At 31.4% G+C, this 15,639-nt stretch overlaps 1 protein-coding gene across 1 annotated transcript in view; it reads right to left on the bottom strand.

Annotated features, from left to right (window-relative positions):
* Window positions 1-15,639, bottom strand: part of LOC119674393 — a 49,076-nt gene that overhangs the window by 8,479 nt on the left and 24,958 nt on the right. The window contains exons 6-7 of the mRNA XM_038085529.1: window positions 5,038-5,192; window positions 3,740-4,019 (exon numbers count right to left, since the gene is read on the bottom strand). Of these exons, the coding sequence (XP_037941457.1) occupies window positions 3,740-4,019; window positions 5,038-5,192 (435 nt within the window). The remainder of the gene's footprint in view (window positions 1-3,739; window positions 4,020-5,037; window positions 5,193-15,639) is intronic.

The raw sequence follows: 15,639 nt of genomic DNA, 5'->3' as shown, positions 1-15,639 counted from the left end.
GATATTGGCAAATATTCCATGCATTGCTTGAATTCTTTTAAACGCATATCAAGAATTATTGGTATGACCATCCATTTTTCTGACTAAAATAATTCAGCTTTATGAGCTTTATGTACATTTGAATTTCTGATATTTTAAAGAATTTTAAATATTTTATTATTAAATTGGGAATTTCAACAAGAGACGGTTCGATTCAATATTGATTGATTTCAAAACACTGGAATTGCAACAATAAAAAAAATGGGACGGATAATAGGATGATTAGAAGAAGTGGATAGAAAAGGCTTATGCCATTGAGCAGTGGATGTGATTTAAATTGTTCGAAAATATTATCTATCTTTCATGAAAACCGATTTGTTGAAAATAATTTTATACATTATGAGTGATATATTTAAAATAAAATAAATCTCAAAGATGAAATATTCTAAATTAAAGTTGTTGTTAAAATTGAGTTGAACTGTAACTATCAGAAACATAACATTAAGAAAAGTCGATAGTTAAGTTATGGCACTTATAACATATACAATACATGTTAAAATTCTTTTCGGTGATGTTATTTGTGTGTACCGTCGATGGAGAAATTCTCATCTGCCAATATACATATAAAGGTGGAAATCAAAGTAGAAATCTCAAGAGTGCCGAACAATTAATAATAGGTGCTTAATCGTTTCTTCCACGCCTGCATCTTTATAGCTTTTTGAAAAGTGTCCACCTCTCCAACAGCAGTATGTTAGGGCAGGTATCATATATGTGGCAGGTTCGTTTTATATACTAACCATTTTCTGCTTTTAAATTTTTTGTTTCTGTTATCTAGAAAACTAGTTACATTTATGCATTATCAGAATGGTATGAAATTGAAATTATATATATAACATATATTTAATGTATAACTTAACTCTCTGATAACCCTATGGTGGTTCCAAAACGAAATAAGTAAGTGACAACCTACATATGATCGGCAATTTTTCAATTATCTATTGATATTGTTATTATTATAATTCTATAGGCTATTATTATATTTCCATAATAGACAAAAAGTATATACAGATAGTGAAAAATTATGTACATAGTAATAAAGGAACAGTTAATATAAATATATATATATATATATATATATATATAATTATTTTATGGTAGGGTTATGTGGCACATATTAATAATAATAATAATATTTCTAGCGGTCAGTGACCACTGAGTCTTGGTACTGCCGATGGTACCTGAGGGTGTTGATGAGATCACAGAACATATTGCCACTTAGGAAATGGATGTGAGAGTTTACTGTACTTACTTAAGATGTTGAATATGGGTTTAAGCAGTAAGAACGATATGGCAGCAATATACTGAAAGCGTGAAATTTGCAGCAACAAAAATGGGCATGGTTTTAAAATGGCGACAGAGCTCCAGTCTCAAAGCTTCAGTCTATTGAGGACAACTAGTGACTGGAGGTTTGGACACCAAAATAAGGTTGAATGAAATCTAATAGTTCACTTGCTTCTATAAATAGAATTATAGAATTGTTAATATTGTGTTTATATTATTATTTTCACAAGTACTTCAAATGGAATTGAATTATTATATAAACCATTTCATAACCAACTTATTTTGAAGAAATTTATCCATTCAGGGAATAAAGACTAAGACTATATATAGTGAAAATAGGAGTATAGGTGAAAATTCGTTAAATACAATTTAATTTAAGTAACATTTTAAAGTACATCAACATCTACTATACACTTACAGACAAGAGAACTGTCATTCAGGATATTTTAAATTTGACTACACATTTTAATTAGTACCAAGAAGAGTCATGTACTCACGAAACTTCTAATGGTCTTGCCACACTATTGTGTAACTACAATAAATTAGCAACAACCAAAAACTACTAACATTTACAACGAAATATATGGAACGTCCTCGAAAATATTTACTGGGAGAATTCCACTAATTCCATAACACCACCACAACTATTACCAGCAAGACAAGCACTACTTTTGCTCTGCGACCGCAATGCAAGCGACTAGGCAACCAAGACCGGAGTAAAACGCGCCATTTTAACCCAACTAAGTGACAGGTTAAATTAAAACGTCACATAAATCTTGGCTAAAATTTTCATTAAAATGCTTAGAAGGCAGAAATGTGTTCGGTACTTCCAAAAATGCTTAAATTTTCTTGCACTTAAATTAAATTGTATCAAAGCACAATTCCTTTATACTATTTTGTGAGGTTATTATGTCCTCGAGGCAAATTGGAAAGTGTCTTAAACGATTTCACTCCTTTGAATGATTTAAATCCTGCTTTATTAAGAAATTGCACCGTAAATTCTTGAAGTGATGTGAAAAGAAAATAAAATGAAAAAGAAGAAAACATCTACTAAAAGGAATGGAAAATAAAATCAAAACAAAAATAAAATAACAACTAAAGTAAAATGGACAAAAATAATATAAATCGAATAATAAAAAAATCTTAAATAAAATAGTATAAACTTGTTTGAAACAAATTAGTAAAATAAAGTAAAATTAAATTAAAAAAATATAAACTTAAAAAACTCGAAATACTTAAAAAAAAATAACAGAATAAATTATTAATGGAAAAATCTAACTTCAAAGATATAGCGCTTTTTGAACATATATTTTGTTAGCTCAGAGATGGATGAATGAGAGTTGAAATATCTGTCATACTTTTTATTATTGTTAGGGGATATGGCACTGCGACCGTCGGGTCTATTGTGCCCCCTTCTGGACTTAGAGTAGGTCTTTAAGCCCTGTTGCATCAATAGAAAGTAGTATAGAACCTACTTTACAGAGTTTTATTGCCTCTTCCGTAAGAATACACATTCCTAGTAGCCTATTTCGCATGTGCATTAGCGCACGCAGGGCATCTGTCATACTTGCACCAAACACATATTTCGTTTTAGCCTCGCCGACAACAGGTTTTGCCTACTTTGTTTGGAAGGCTATGATACTATTAACCAGGTGAAATTCTCTGTCTTGTCCTCTCGAAGAGTTAAAGTACTATCACATCCACTATAAAATACTATAATATCAACACTTTCTTCTTTTTCTTCTTCTCTATTCCAGTACATTCCCAGGGGAACATTGGGCCATATCAACTCTTTATTAATTCTTTACCTCTTCCAAACATTCTTTGGATTCTTTAAAAGATTATTAATGGAATGAGATCTATAGTATTATAGAAATGTTCAAAGTGCTGTGTTTCTTGCTACAAAACATTCCTAAAAAGTGATTTTAGTTCGTAACGTTCGACGCTTCCATTCACTGACAAAAACGAAAACATATATCATCTGGAAAGTCTTTTCTGTTACTAACCAACCACATAAGTACTATTGAAAATCTGTGTAATTTAAAATGGACTATACATAATACGAATAATGACGAACTAATACTTTATATATATATAAATATATCTAGTATACTTTTATATATATGGTATATATTTTTAAACTGCAAGGTGTAGATACTTAGGAACACCATTCTTTGCTCTTGTATCTTTTTCTACTAAATATATATGTATATATATATATGTGTGTGTGTGTTTTTGTGTGTAATAATAATATAATAATAATAATATAATAACTTTGAAATGAAATTAATAATAACACTTTACACTTTTATAATAAAGTTTTCCAGAAATATCACTTACAACTTCGGTGAGTAATTTAATTACCTGACACACGCATAAACCATTTATGTAAATTACTTGTCAAATGTTTGCAACTTACCTTGGAAAATATAAACGCACTATTTCGCCTATTCGTCCTTTAATGTGATAACTGCATGATGTGTTCGGTGGATACCAGTGGGCAATACTCAGGAAAATGCCTTCACTCGCGCTACTGTCCTTAAGTGAATCGGAACTAAGCAGCCAATCGCAAATGCCATGCTTTATGCCTGCCGTTTCGACATGTCCTGGCCAGTTGCCAACATTGAAATGAAATCCTGTGTTTAGCAATGGACCCGCCGGTGATGTTACAAATTCGACATACATATACTGTGAGGTACCTATATGGTGTATAGCATAAACAAGAGAGATAAGTGAGTTGCGGGAGGAGTAAAGTAGATAAAGTAGAACAGCGCATGTTGGAGTGTGCAACAAACAAATTTGATCAATTTCAGAACATTTAATAAATATTAATTGCATAAACAGCAAATGTACACTTCAACAGATTAAATTGTACCTCCATTAAATAAAGTCACATATATACTAAAGTATACATAAATATGTACATCTACACAAATACTTACACACAAAAAAAAAAAACAACACCAAACACGTATGCAAATTAAATTGCATATGCACTTATATGCTGCGGGATGGACTTGATTAAAAGGATATTATGGGGTATGGCTTTAGATGCCTTTAATGGCTACATTGTATGCATATTAAAGTTATGAACTGGCAGCGATGGTGGACTGACTGCGGTAGTGGTACAGCGGTAGTGTGTTAGTGATATGATAGAGGTCCTATATGAATGCAAATGTGCAGCGGCACTAAGCGCGCTCAGAGCCAACAAAGTCATTTGTTATGCAATTTGAAAATGTGACATGTCGACAGGATGTTCAAGCATAAACGATTCAAGTGGCTGTGTATAGCACTGGCTGCAAGCAAACTCGAAACTGTAGGACTGTGACTGTGTGATTATGACTACGAAAATGGTGTATTCGTATGTGAATGGGTATGAGTATTCGAGTATTCGATATTTGGCCTTTACTGGCCGCAAGTCGCAATCAGATAGTGTACTCGTATATGACTTTAACGCCACTGCAAAATGTTACTGTCAATGCGTTTTTATTGTGTGTATTTCTTTGTTGCATTTGACACATCGTTCCATGTATTATCGCACTGCAACAATGCGGCATATGTGAAATTGAATTTGTCTGAAATTCAATGAAATTTGACGGTAATTGCTGAACATTAAATGCCCTAAGTTTTATCTGACTGCATGCAAAGCAATTTTTGGCAGAATTCTTTATTGCACATTATGCGAAACTGTTTAAAATTATAAAATTTTTCACTTACCAATTATGCTGAATGGAAATTTGCCAAGGCCACAAAATTTTCCAATAAGTGGCGAATGCTCATCACGACCATCGTACACTGCAAGCCAATCATAAGGACAATGTTCATTGCCTGACCCTATTGGCCTAATGGGACATGTCATAACATTTTCACATCTGCAAATAAATATTAATTTTATATTAAAAATGAATTGTTTTATGGAGAGTGACGTGAAAAATCATATATATGTTATATATATATTATAAGATTTAAATAAAATTGCATATGATATAGTATATGTTTGCTCTCTTTGTAAAGAAATAATTTATTTCTCTATGTTGCATATAGACTTAAATCAGGAGACTCAGTTAGTGACCTTTTATATCTAAGCCCAAAAGACCCAGAAGAAAGATGTAGGATAACGTTGAAGTATCCTGCAACTATTAATAACAATTAATAAACTATAAATTATTATCTATTAATATATATTAATAATAATATACACATATACACATATTATATTAAAATATTTGATATATTGTATAATAATATATTATACAATAATATATAATATGTTCTGTATAATTAATAATATATTATATAAACATAATACAACACTAATAATTAAATAATATAGTTATATAATTAACTATACAATATTAATAAAATATCTAAAGTTTTTAATAGTACCAATTTGTTTACCATATGCATTTGAAAAGGTACAGAAGTTAAACCTCTATCACGCTTAGAACTGGGCTTATGTGAGTCCTAATTCCTTTCGTATTGTCTATTACCATTATAATAATGATAGTATAATATTTTAAACAGAATACACTAAGAAGTTATTACATCCTTGTAAAGTCTGGATATTTATTTCTAACAATAACACCAGAAAATTAAAATGATACTCTACCCGAAATTTCATAGTTTCTCATTGAATGCAAAAATATCGGTTATACCGAATGCATGTGCGTTGTTTATGGTTAAGACATCATAACCCATTAATTTCTGCAAATATTTCTAGTAAAAGCAGGGCATATGTTGGACATTAACGATTAAAGAGCAACCCTGACAATCGGATGTTGTCAACTCAATGCAATTTTTCCGGTGAAAAAATAATACTTGATTTCATTGTCCAAGTATGACCCGTGTTCTGTATATGAAGATTTTAGTAATCAATTTCTTCTCAATAATCTAATAATCATTTATATAAATTTCGGCATAGAAGTTTGAAACCATATTGCCATATATTGGAAAACGCACAAAATAATAGTTTGGTTCATATTCCAAATAATACCCACATTCAGTATTTTTTGACATAATATGATACCAAGATTATACGATCAAACTTATTTTGAAATTTTCCACTTACAGACACTTCGTGCTAAAGAATTTTTCTACAATTGTATGTAATCTGATCTCTAAACTCTATTGCACTCTATTTAGTTCAAGTTATAGCAAATTCGAGTATAGAAATTCGAGTTATGGAAGTTTAACTGTTCTTCTTATGCTATTATCCATAATCCAGATCTAAAATTTTTAGCAAAATCTTCATTCCGATCAAAGTTGGTCTGGGACTTATTATTAACTTATTATGTGAATGGGAGAAACAACATCTACTTGATCACTGGAGAGCCCAAACAGGCATACGACAGTCAAGAATACTCATTGATCCTGAACACTTCAAACTTGATGGTATTCTTGGCCTTAGCAGAAACGACATTAAAATCTACACTGAACTTCTTACAAGATACTGTAGACTTAATTATCACATGTAGATTATAGGTGCGGTAGAAAGTGACTCCTGTCGACTTTGTCATGAGGAGAAGAAAACATCAGAACATATTCTATGCAACTGCCTAGCGGCGACAAGACGTAGACTCGATTACCTTGGAAGCAGGATTATAGTCCCAAATAAAATAGCTAGAATTAAGCCCACACCGTTTACAAGATTTATAAATAGTCTAGAATTGTTTTAGTTGGAACTTTAGGTGCACAATAGATCTTTTAGGACGTGGTGAATTCATAGCCTATTATTTAATAATAATAACAAAAACTTCGATTAAGAGGTCTGTTTCAATGTGTTCAATTGTCAAATATACTTCTTTTCTTTATTCAAATATCAACGTAGTCAGTATTTGTAGATATAACATGACACTTAGAAATCTGAAGTTACTTTCCATGACGTTTCTTCTCGATAATCTAGCATGCCTTACTTATTATTATTATTGAGTAAGGGATCGTGCACTGCGACCTAAAAGATCTATTGTGCCCCTTTGTCGGGTTAGAGTATTTCTCCAAGTCCGATTTCTTTAATGAAAGACAGTATGGATCCTATCTTCCCCAGTCTTGAATGCCTTACTGAGTATAATACAAATTTCTGCTAAAAAGTCTGTTACCAAATCTTCAGTAAAAGAACTTGGGAATACTTTGTTTTATTCCCTGTTCTTCATACTTCTATATATAGAATGTTACTCAGTAATCTAAAGATATTTTCCGTGTACTTTTTTCTTGATAATCTAGTAAGTGACTCAAACTTCTGCTAGAAAGTCTATTACAATATTTCTGCTAATTCATATTCATTTTGCAGGAAGAAGAATAGAATATTTGGTTTCATCTCCCAAGTGTCACTCGTATTCAGTACTTACGGATATAATATGTTGATAAAAAACCTGAAAAACTTACGCTTAAATTTTTTTAAAAATTCTTTCAGCTCACAATATCTCAAATAAAGCTTTTTATATCAAGATTTTACCACAAAATTACATATCCCTTCCAATATTTATTTTATGGTATATCATTACATTTTCAATATAAAAATTGTTAAAACAATTTTGGCATTTGCATAAATTGGCCACAATGTATTCGTTCTAATTTGTGTTAATCAACTCGAGATTAACATCAAAGCTGCTACCACAAAATATAAAAAGTTTTGCAAATAAAAATTTGAAGAAAAGGGTTAACTCCATAAACCCCAACACCAAGCCATCGCAGCGTTACAAATTGCACCGAAACCAGTAATGGAACATTTTCCACAGACCAAATTACGGAATTAAGCTAAAAAAAAGCATTTTAATCGATTTCAGCTTTTCGGATTTCGTTTGGCAATGGCGCCGTCTGATTTGCGAAGTTGATACACAATCGCTGCCGTAAAGGACGAAAGGACAATCTACAGCTCGTTGACTGCCTTATAAAAAGCGTTTTCATTTTCATTCTTGTTGTACTAAAATTTTATGTTGCTTAACTTGTTAATGATAATTACTGGTTTGGTAATGCTGATGATGACGTAAATGCCGATGATGTGGTTAAGTCTACCAAATTTAAATAATTGATGAGCTTGCCAGCGCCAATGTTACGAATTCATCGCCATTTCCAATTAAGTTTTTCTTGTTGGGAATAGTGAAAAATATCAGAAAAAGAGAAGAAATTCCCATATTTTTGCTAATAATATCCTACTTAAATTGCTTATAATTAAAGGAGAAAATAGTATATTCAATTATGATTTATTATGTTCAAATTTATATGTTCGCTCACTAACGATTCATTATTAACGCAATCATTTTTCATTCACTCGGCTCGGTCTTCGCTTTCCTAATTTATTTTATTAATGCTTTTAATATCTCTGCAGAGTTCTAAGTTAATTTTATGTTTTTAAGTGCTTTTTATGATTCAGTTTTTGGTCCTTAAAACACAGTCCTTTTTTTCACTAATACTGACAGTAGTTAGCTTATTCTGTTGCTTCCCACAGCTATTAAGCTTGCTTCAGTTCTATACTATATATCTCTAAAATACTGAACGAATTAAGACAAATTAGTGTATTTGCTTTTATGTAGTTCAACCAGAGCTGCAAAGGCATTTATATCCGTTTCCGTTTGTGTTTCATATTAAATAAGCATTTATTTTTATAGTTATTGTACTTTTTACGATGTTCATTGAACCTTAAAGGTAAAAAATTTAAATTAAAAACATAAAAATGAAATGAATGAAGCTTATCTAAAACAAAACTACGACAGAAAAATACTAAAAATACTACAAAACAGAATGTAAGAGATAGGTTGAGGTGAAATGTTTATCGCAGATATAAAAATCGTAAAATTAAAGCAAATTAAAGAAATTAGGAGGAGTTGGTTATACCGATTTCTCTGTGACGGTAAAAGTTTTTATTATGTGAGGTGAATTACATAAAAGGGCACCTAATTAAACCACAATATCTAAGAATGCTTTATTCATTTTATATGAACATAAATTTTCTTGAACCAATAGAGTAGTAAATTGAGACAGAATTAAATTTTTCAAATTCATTTTAAAGTTTGCACTACCAATAACTACCACGTATAGCTATGACTAGGTTGATAAAGAACTTCCACACTGCGATAATATATATCTGTAGAGTTCCATTCAACACAGAAAGAAAAAGTTTCTGTTTCATTTCGATAAAGTACTTCCATACTGCCGCACTGTGTAAGTTTTCATTACCAACAGTTTCAAGTATAGCTATGAATAGGTTGATAAATAAGTCTGCGGTAATATATATCTGTAGAATTCCCTTCAACACAGAAAGAAAAAGTTTCGGGAGTTGGCTCATAAAGTACTTCTACATTTCACGAATGTTTATGTTTTCATTACCAACATTTTTAAAAATAGCTATTAGTAGGTTGATAAAGAAATCCCACACTGCGGTAATATATATTTGAAGAATTCCCTTCAATCCCCTTTAACTTATAAAGAAAAAGCTTCTGCAATAGGTCGATAAAGTACTTTTCTTTCACTCATAAAGAAAAAGTTTCTTGAATTTGTACAATCTTCTTCAGCTAATAAAAAAAAGGTTTTTTTAATTAGATTGATGAAATACATTCACATTGTACTAATACATATCTGAAGAATCGCCTTTAAATCCTGAAGAAAAAGTTTCTTGACTAAGTTGTTGAAGAACTTCCACACTCCATGAATATATGTATGTAGAATCATTTTCAGCTCATAAAGAAGAACTTTCTTGGGGAACTTAACGATTTCTTATATATTAATACTAACCCTATTCTGCAATTTATTCCACAGCAATCGGGTTTACAACTCGAAGCCACTTAAATCCAGTGTGGAACGTCATTCGTAATCCATTGTTAGTTGGCGCGTGCTTTGTATGATTATATAGAATCTTATTGAAGGATTATACCTCTTTCTTACACAAATTTTAGGTTATTCACTCAACTTGACCTTCATGCATTGCCAGCGGAGAGTTGCCATCAAGAGTCACCAACTATAGTTAAGCCAAATGATGATAGTTGAGTCCGTATGTCCATTTAAATTTATGGCAAATTTTCCATGTGATCTCTCTGTGGAATAAGCTCGATCATTTAATTTGTTGCCAAATTGCTTGATTAAGAAATTTTTCCCATTGAAGTAGTAGAGCTTTATTTCACGTTCATTTTTTAAAGGTGTCAACTCTTCTATACTCTATTCAACCCATTTTTTGTTTTCAAACATCAGTTAAATGTTGTCTTAGTACATATAATATTTTACTTCACTGTCACTTCTGAGGAGTTGATTTTAGTCAATTGGACTTGAACAAAGACATCCTCTTCTTCCCTCTAACCAGCCTAATTTCTGTTTAACTTTCCTTAAGACTCCTTTTTATAAACTGCACGCAATTCCTTTTTTGCTCTCTCAAATCGAATTCTTTCATTAAAAGTCTGTGAACGTCCGTACGACTTTATTGTAAGCATATTTTTGAGTACTTTTTACATAGTTTTCGATATGTTTGTCTATATAGCTATTTGTATTTCATTACTGCGTAACTGGAGGCTGTTCATAAAAATTGTTTTTAGGGGCCTTCGAACTGTCTAAAACCCTTAACGTACTTTTACTGCTTTGACATTTCGATCTGTTCTTAGAGAGATTCTCAATCCAAATAATAACTCAGCGTAATTGCATTCAATTAGAGCATTAGTTTTTTGAATTACTTTTGCTATTTAATAATAGAAGTCTTGTCACTATGCTGCACCACACGAAATTCTCTCTCATAAGGCTAAGAAGCTTTTATGTTTTGCACTCGTAAGAGCGAAACTGGAGCCTATCCATGAAGTTAGCCCCAAACTCGCTAAAATACTTTGCAGCATTACAAAATCACAAATCACAAACAATCACAAACTTTCTAGATTGTCTTTTATGACAGTTGACCTAGAACTGTCAGCAGGTTACCATAAAGCATTTTTAATGGATTAATATTTACACCTATTTACCTTTTGAGACGTCAGCAATCCAAATAATACCACTGACAACGACTGTCTCTAATTTTTCTTTGACTGGAGTGAAATAATTTATACAAGTAATACAGTAGTGGGTTCTTTGTGACAACATCGACAGACCAATGTACGGTTTGCAGGCATTCATCGATCTTAGCGAACGCACCTAATGTAGGTATATGAATCGACGTTTGTTAATTTTAAAGTTATTTCTTTTGATTCGTTAGCTTTTTATTTAGCTGAAGCAAATAGTAACCTAAATGAAAGAACGCACATTTTCAATAACTGTTTAAATTATTTCTATAAATGACACTGAGGTACTTTCCTTTTAAGCTTTACTAACTGAAATCATTAAGAAGAAACCTTAATTAAAACACATCTCTCTGTGAAATCAAAGGCCAGCATTGAATAAAAAATGATGAGTCCAGTTACATTTTGCTCCCTTCAATTATATGAACAAGGACATAATGTTTGAAATGATGTGCCTGACTGAAATGTAGTACCAAAGGATAAAAAAAATAAAGAAATGAAACTAAGATAGCGGAAATTGGCACACGTTTTTAACAGAAATAAAAATGCCTAATTTTACAAAAGCGAATTCAAAAATAAAAAAATTAGGTTAAAATATATCAAAAATGAAGACGAGGACGATGCACAAAGCTCACCTGAATGAGAATCGTTACGAAACAAGGACCGAATAGTGACAGAATAAAATAGGGCACCAAATGATTACGAAATGAATGTAATAAAATCGGATCGGAGAAGTAAAAAGGACATCTAAGGGCAGAAGCGTAAAGGTAATTTAATAAAGCAACTAGCAAAGGTCATACGAAGCCAATGTAAAATAAAGGAAATAAAAAGTTTTATTAAAAACAAAATAAAATAGAACAAGAAACAAAATCGACAAAAATGAAAAACAAAAGATAGAAAAAGGAAAAAGAAAAAAGCACAAACACAGAAAAACAGAGAAACAGAGAAAAACAAATGTACACAGTGTAAACTAAGCAATGACATCGTTTTTTTATTTTTATTTTCCATTTTTTTTTTTTTTGCCTGGTACTCGTACTTTCCATTAAAGCAGCAAAGATTTCAGCCAAGTGTAGTAGAAAATGGACCAAATAGGTAAGTGGCACGAACTGTGCATCTATTAAAACTGTCAAAAAGTGGAAAACAAACGCGAGAGTGCAAAACAATAACAATTAAAATTTATATTTGTGAAATAAAAATAAAACCAAAACATGGAAGTAAACAAAATTTGTTTTGTTTTCACGAGGTTCTTTTGATTATTTGCTACTTATTGTTCTACACTCTTAATCGGCATACTCAGTTCAGTAGTTGCTAGAAAGCAACTAATGTAATCAACGTCATTAAAACCCTTCACTTGTGATTTTACTAAATAATGGTGACATCCATTGGATCGTACGCATAACTCGCTGGGTGGAACACGTTCCAATATAGTATTACCGTAGTTAAATGGAGTAATTTGAACATGGGAAGTATTATACACGTTCTGAAATAGCATTAGAGTCTATTCTTTATATAAAAGAGAGACTTTACTCTGCAATCCATATGTGCGGAAGCTTTAACAGGTAAAATTCTATCTATATATCTATATATTATCTATGTCAATAGCAATGGGATTAAAAGATATTCTTATTTGCACCTACACAGTTAGTTAAACAGAAACCAAAGCATAGTCCTTTCGAATATTCTCTTCAGGACTATTGATGGAGTGCAAGTGACATTTTACAACATCAGGCAAGCAAGCACATATATCTATAGGACTGGATTAGCCAGTGAATTCTATGGGCTAATTGGGCTACGGGCCAATTAAGTCTCCAGCCTTGTCGTGAAGTACTTTGTTTTAATAATAATTCTCGTGAATACAAACAGATTCTAAATGAAAGAAATCGATTAACCACCATGTTAAAGAGGTGAGTTGATATTATAACTTAAGTAAAGATTTTTTTCATCAGTAGAACTTAACAAAGTGTTTTGCATTATTAGAACATTGCTGAGACGGATATCATTTCAGCTAGTAACAGTTACTAGAGATAAATTTACAGTTACTATAAAGAGATAGAATATAAGCGCTGTTTGGAAACTAATTGCTTCTATCACGTCTGTTAAATAATCGTTAAAAGATGACATTATGTTCTTTATTTAAGCTAAAATCACCGTAAAGCATGCCATCTGTTTCTGTTAATTTCTCTTGAAAATTGCTTCTGTTAAATATGGAAGCTCCTCAGATTTGAAGACAAAAAGATTCAAATGTTTTTCAAAGCAACACAAAATGAGATAAAAATGTGAAAGTGGAAGTGGATAGGCATATGCTTAGACAAACGAAAGATTACGTAGCGAGGCAAGTGTTGAAGTGGAATCCACAAGGTAGCAAAAGAACTGGTGCACCAGAGAAAACTTGGAGAAGAACAGTCGAAAGTTAGCTGGCTGAAGCACTATATACATGGAATGGCATCTACAGAGAAGCACCAAATAGAATCAGATTTAGGCCATATGCCATATGCCCTGGGGAAAATGGACAACGTAGTAGTAGTAATACTAGAGCTACTTGTTTGAAAAGAATGCGAAACGTGGATTTGCTATAATAAATTTCCACAAAGAAGGAAGCTCTGAAGAGGATAAGTGTTTTTTAGTTAAAATTAATAAAGGTTGTTTGAAAGCTAGTATTTCGATCCTAATATTGGATGAACCCATCTTTAAAATTCGTTACTAACACATATATCTTAAGCTATATGTACCGTCATTAAGTGCTTTTAAGGATTTTTTCTATTATTGGTACTGACCTATCTGGTCTCTGTATGGTCTATTCTCTTACCTACCTATTTCGACTGACTGTAGGTTTCTACTTTAACATATACTTGCTTTGTTGTTGTTTCTATAGCTGTTATAGAAGCTGGCGAATGTAAGTACTACACATTTAGAAAGCAAACCAAAATTCAAAGGAGAAATAAAAAATATTAATTTTAATTTTATTTTAATTTAATGCATTTCTAAGGACATTTGACTTTAATTCATTCCTTAAGTAGACTTTTTCCCATTTTTCGTATTCGAAGGAAGTTCATTTCTAGCTTTTATTAATATTTTATTTAAAGTAAATGTTAGATAACTACTTTTCAAGAAAATCAAAGTGAAAAAATATGAAATATATTTACATGTTTCTTTGCTTTGATTCCTTTGAATTTAAAGAAAATTTGATTTGTCGAAGAGAAAATCTTTCTTTAGTATTCTAAAAAACATTTTAAGTCTAAAAAAATATGAAAAAGCTTTGAGAAGAAAAAGTGTGTAACCATTACTGCTATTGAAAACCAACATTGGAAAGATAGTTTCGCAAGGGCGCATTCGTATCGTTTTCTTATTGTGAATCCTTTGCTTTTGCTGACTGACTTTAATTTGCACTTTATTCGTTCAATTTGCTCTACACTTTGAAGTCAACACAATTTAACTAAGCGTATACGCCCGGGCATGCTATCCGCGCCACTGGTTCCAGCACTACAATTTCTAGTGCCACAATTCCAGCATTCCGCATCAATGGTTTTTATTAGACACGTGTGAGTGCTCGCGCTCTGGAAAAAGAATCGTCGTAGTTCGACGATGAACGTAAAAAATATTCTTTGAAGTTTTAATTGAAAGCCGGGTTAAGCAATTATGTGCATTCTAATCAAACTGGCTGGGGAGGAATTTTTGATTTAAACTTTAACTTTCATTCTCCTCGCTTTATTTATTTGCATTTTAATTTGTTAGTTTCCATTGTTGTTGGATGTTGTAATTTGTAGAACATGAAGTCTTAAATCTTAAACAACTTCTATGGTTTTAAATAAAACAGAAATGTTAGAATAATTACTCAGATACTGTGGCTAAGGGTCCGCTTTGCATATACTTCCCCTGATATACGACCATTAACATAGAAATTTAAAATTTAAGTTCTTCATTTAAAGCTTAAAGTAAAGTGCTCAAAAAATGGAATTTATTATCAATGGAGAAGAAAATAGCCATTAAGAATCAGTTAATGTATTTTTATATGATGAAGTATACATTTAGAAGAAATTTACTATAATAAATTTCCACAAAGAAGAAAGATCTGAACAGGATAAATATTTTTTAGTGAAAATTAATGAAGATTGATTGATAGCTGATTGACAGACAGATTTCGATTTTGGTTGTAAACAACATTAGATCAGTCCTTGACGGGCTAATATTTAGTCCATAGTTTATACTTGTACTTCCATTCATGAACTTATCTTAATCAAGGCTCTTTATTTTGGTAGTAAATAACATTAGATCACTATTTAACGAACTAATACTTAGTCAACAGTTTATACTTGTACTTTTACCCATGTACTTGCTTTAATCAAGGCTCTTTTTT

Source organism: Teleopsis dalmanni, chromosome 2 (assembly GCF_002237135.1).
Source record: "Teleopsis dalmanni isolate 2A chromosome 2, ASM223713v2, whole genome shotgun sequence".
In the NCBI taxonomy this organism is placed as follows: domain Eukaryota; kingdom Metazoa; phylum Arthropoda; class Insecta; order Diptera; family Diopsidae; genus Teleopsis; species Teleopsis dalmanni.
Note: the sequence above shows the minus strand (reverse complement) of the source record. Positions and strands in the feature narration are given on the sequence as shown.